The sequence below is a fragment of the Polistes fuscatus genome, unplaced genomic scaffold (genome assembly GCF_010416935.1).
Source record: "Polistes fuscatus isolate 324 unplaced genomic scaffold, CU_Pfus_HIC Scaffold15, whole genome shotgun sequence".
Taxonomy (NCBI): Eukaryota; Metazoa; Arthropoda; class Insecta; order Hymenoptera; family Vespidae; genus Polistes; species Polistes fuscatus.
The window spans coordinates 1,914,359-1,918,698 of record NW_025113053.1 but is presented as its reverse complement, the minus strand read 5'-3'; the positions used below and the strand labels follow the sequence as shown (position 1 = coordinate 1,918,698).

General features: G+C 33.2%; 1 protein-coding gene across 1 annotated transcript in view; it reads right to left on the bottom strand.

The window, feature by feature from the left end:
* Positions 1-346: 346 nt before the first annotated feature.
* LOC122514508 (homeobox protein HMX1-like) overlaps positions 347-4,340 on the bottom strand; it is a 20,946-nt gene continuing 16,952 nt past the window's right edge. The window contains exons 3-4 of the mRNA XM_043631387.1: positions 3,646-3,842; positions 347-936 (exon numbers count right to left, since the gene is read on the bottom strand). Coding sequence (XP_043487322.1) covers positions 691-936; positions 3,646-3,842 — 443 coding nt within the window. The 3' untranslated portion in view covers positions 347-690. The remainder of the gene's footprint in view (positions 937-3,645; positions 3,843-4,340) is intronic.

Here is a 4,340-nt window from a genome sequence, read left to right as displayed (position 1 = left end):
AAATGTCAGGTAATTTAAATCCACGGCGGCTGGGGCGTTGGTGGGGTGAGGGTGGGGGTGGGGGGTTGGGAGTCGGGTAAAATGGTGCATCACCGAGGAGGCACAAAAGGCGACGTGATACTTTTCTTCGATTAAATATATATACATATGTAAAGAAAAGATAATAATAGTAATAAGGATCAAGATTATGTGTGCGTTGGTATTGGGCCGATCGTATGCCGATACGGTGCAAAATTATTTCGTAACGAGTAATTGAATTTCACGCGTCTGGTTCTTCTTCTATTTTCGGATTTGGTAGGAACTTAGCTCTCATGTTGCAGTCCAGCAGGTTTCCAAGACGATGTTTCTCGATCTTCTTGAGAATGTAATTGAAAAAATTTGTCACGCAAGCTTAACGTTAACCAATCGAAATTTTGGTTCGATGTCTGTCGAGAAATCGATAAATAGATTTAAGTAGGAAAATAAAAAAAAAAGAACGACGCAACGTGAGAGAATATCGATTGGAAGTGGATGGAAAAAGAAGAAGAAGTGAGGACAATTGGAAAGAAAAAGTGGATCTGTTTTGAAGATACGCAACAAATATCCTCTTCTCAAGGAGAGTTCGTTGAAGCAACTAAAACTGTTAGCTGACTCGTCGTTGGCCAAGCAAGCAAGCAAGAGAGACGACGAAGGTCGAACGAGTCCGCCTTATTAAGGCCTGTGTCCAGGGGGCCCCATGAACATGGCCGCCGCGGCAGCAGCATGGGTGTGCCTAGCCATGGCCGCTGCGATAAAGGGTGGCACTCCTGGTGTACCAGGAGGACCAACGCCCGAGAACATCAGGCCCGAACCGAAACTTGGGTGCAATAAGGGCCTTGCCGAAAGTCGTAGTTTCTCGATTTCAGCCTCTTGCAATCTCTTCGCTTTCGCTCGTCTGTTTTGAAACCAGATCTTCACCTGGAAAATATACAAGCAGAAAGGGCCCGGTCAAACGGGTACTAATCTTCGTGTTTTTCATTGTTTTACATTATTTTACTTTATTTTATTCTTTCTTCAATTTATTAGAAATATTTTTGAAATAGTAGGATTAAAAGTTTATTCGAATTTGTTTCATTTGGATATTTAGAGTTAGAAAGATAATAGTGTCATTAATCTTAAGTAATATTCTTTTTTTATTCGTTCATTTTATGAGATACATGTTTTCCATTATTTAAATAAATTCTAAATTATTTGATTTACGATACAACATTGTTCGTTTAAATTTTGATACAAAACCATCAAGCATGCATTAATTTGCGATGCAAAATTATTCTAAAAATAATCATGTCGTAACAATTAAAAGTAATATAAGTATACTTGTTCATTTTGTATAGTACTTAGAGGATTTGAAATAATTGGCGAAAAAGAAAAAATTGTAAAATTATCTTTCCTTATGACGTTTTGGCTCGGATTTGTATGGAAGAGTATGAACGTGGTTGAGTAGGTATCTGGTATGATTATGGGTAACGCGTTAACGAATAACGTCTACGTGGTTGTTAACACGCTGTTAACACGACGATGAGGCGTACGAGAGCGACCTAAGCCAAATATGAGAGAACGCGTACGATCGCGTGCGATTTTGCTGCGGGTGTTATATAGCTCGTAATTAGTAGTTTCAAATAGGTGAAAGTAACGAACGGATTAGGTATCGTAGAAACTGTCGGGACTGGCTATCTATGTATATACGTATACATATACGTATCTGTCTGTCTGTGTGTGTGTAAGGAAATGGTTAACTCGGCCGTGAGTTGGAAAGGCTCTCGTGAACGCAACGACGTGTCAAATTTACTATAAACTTTATAAAAAAAACAAATGATAAATAATTTCCGGTAGTTCGTAGCTACGTTTACTGACGACTATTTTCTTTTTTTAATTGCTAATCAATACGTTCTTTTCATAAATCGATTCTTGCCAGCTGATATTGTGTGTATAAAAAGAAAATAAAATATAAAACAGAAACGGGCGTTTAAGTATCTTTGAATATGATTAAAAGATAATCGAGAATTGATACGTTCTTCGTTGATTGATTTTTATGAGTAGCAATATAATTAATTTATAAAAAGATACACGTGTTAGAATATCTTTTAGTAAGATTGAAAAAGATAGGAATAGGAATAAAAATAATTATTATATAATAAAATGTAATATTATACAAACGAAAGATATAATCCAAAATCGATATTTAATCATAAACATTAGAAATTCATTCTTCGATCTATCTAATTATTTTCTTTTTTAATTAAAATCTTGTTCGGGGTTTAAAATATTGTAAATTAACAGAAGAACAGTCGTGCAATTTAAATGGTCAAGCCAATTCTTTTTTCTCAAGAATGAAAGGTAACAAAAATATTGTCCATTATGTTCACCATACATACTAAACACACAATATACATGGATGCAAAATGTGTGTGCGCGTGTGTGTGTGTGTCTGTGTGTATGTTTGTGTACGTAGGTAGTGTGCAAAAGGGGATTTCTTGAGCGTAAGAGAGAGAAAGAGAGAAGTTAAGTGATGATCGTTGCTTATCTAAGCAAATGAATGCGACGAAGCTTCATTTCGTCTGATTCATTGTAATGAATGCGCAAAGTGTATCTTAACACGCTAGCCACGCGATAACGTTCATACAACTATGCTTCTCTCTCTTCTCGACGCTTAACACGAGTCATAAGGAAAGGCAAACACACTACCTGAAATAAATACGCCGATGGCTTCTTTCTTTTTTTCATTCTTTTTCTTTTTCTTTCTCTTTTTCTTTTTCTTTTTCTTTCCGATCCCTCTAAGGTAAAGGAAACGTGAAAAAAAATGAATGGGGAGAAAAAAAAAATAATGAAGGATAAATAAAAAGAAGGAAGATATACTACGAAGAAGGGAAGAAACCTTACAAGGTGCCTTGTTTATCTTCTTTGCAGATCCTTTCGATAATAATTATGATAATTTTGTAACATCGTGTTTTGATCCATCCTTCACACACGTTCCACCTATTAAAAAACTAATTTTTTATTGCTCCTATCTCATCCATCGCATTTATTTATTATCAATTAATAATAATTGCATGATTCTTCTTCTTCTTCTTCTTCTTCTTATTCTCTTTTGTTCGTATTATTTTCTTTCGTCCTTTGTCGGATTTAAATGAATTATTAAAGATTGATTTTTGTAATAAATTTATTCTAGAAATATTTTTGAATTGAATTTTTTCGACCGATCAAATACTATACTTTGGTTCCGTTGGTTCATTATTATCACTACTATCGCGATAATTATTCTAATAGATTCAGAATTGCGATAAAATGAGTCGTCGTTATTCAATAATTCTACTTCATATTCTAAACGATCGTTTATGTGTATGTATAGGACGTATATTTGATTATGCGAGTATATGTATGTTTATATTATTAACATATGGATAGGTTTATACGTATAACGTGTGGTCGTACTAGTTAAAATAATTTATGCATCGCATTTATCTTGTTCAGGTTCAAGTACATACACCAGATAACATCAATAATACTTATATACATTTTAAACACACATACACACATATCTATATAAATAAGAATAATATTCATGATAGTATATTGTAATCTAAATAACTACTATGTTGATCATATCCTTTGAGGAGTCTCTCTCACCTGCGTTTCCGTGAGATGAAGGGACGAAGAGAATTCCGCACGTTCTGCTATCGTCAAGTATTGCTTCTCTCGAAATTTTTTCTCCAAAGACAACAGCTGCTGCGTTGTGAACGGTGTCCTCGGTTTTCTATTTGGTTTATGCTTCCGTAGGGTGCAACGTACTGGACCTGGTCCTGGACCTGGTAATCTTAAATCACCTGTAATCAAATGAAATTCCATATTAATTAAATTTCAAAGAAAATTGGATTCGTTCATTAAAAATTTGTTACAATAAAATGCCACTTATTTATACACGATGGGATATTATAATTCTATGATTTTTTTTATTGTTAATTATCATTTAAATGATAGTATCTTATTATTCTTAGCTGTCGCGAAACGATAGATTGTTATTATAAAGTAATTAAAAGTGTTTAATTAAAAGTGTAATAATTAATTAATAAATATTAAAAAAGTGTAAGTAATTAAAAGTGTTTAATTATAATTATTTCAGTTTCATTTAGGAAATTTCAATTTGTGACAAGTTAGTAATATTCGTAAATATTAATAAATAACTGTTACGTTATTTTACAATAAACTCCTAAATGATTGTTATATCAACCGAATAATAATATACATACACATATATATATTTAATTGACGTCTCAAACAAAACAAAAAAATAAAAAGAAATGAAAGTTTGACGAGTTGAAAGA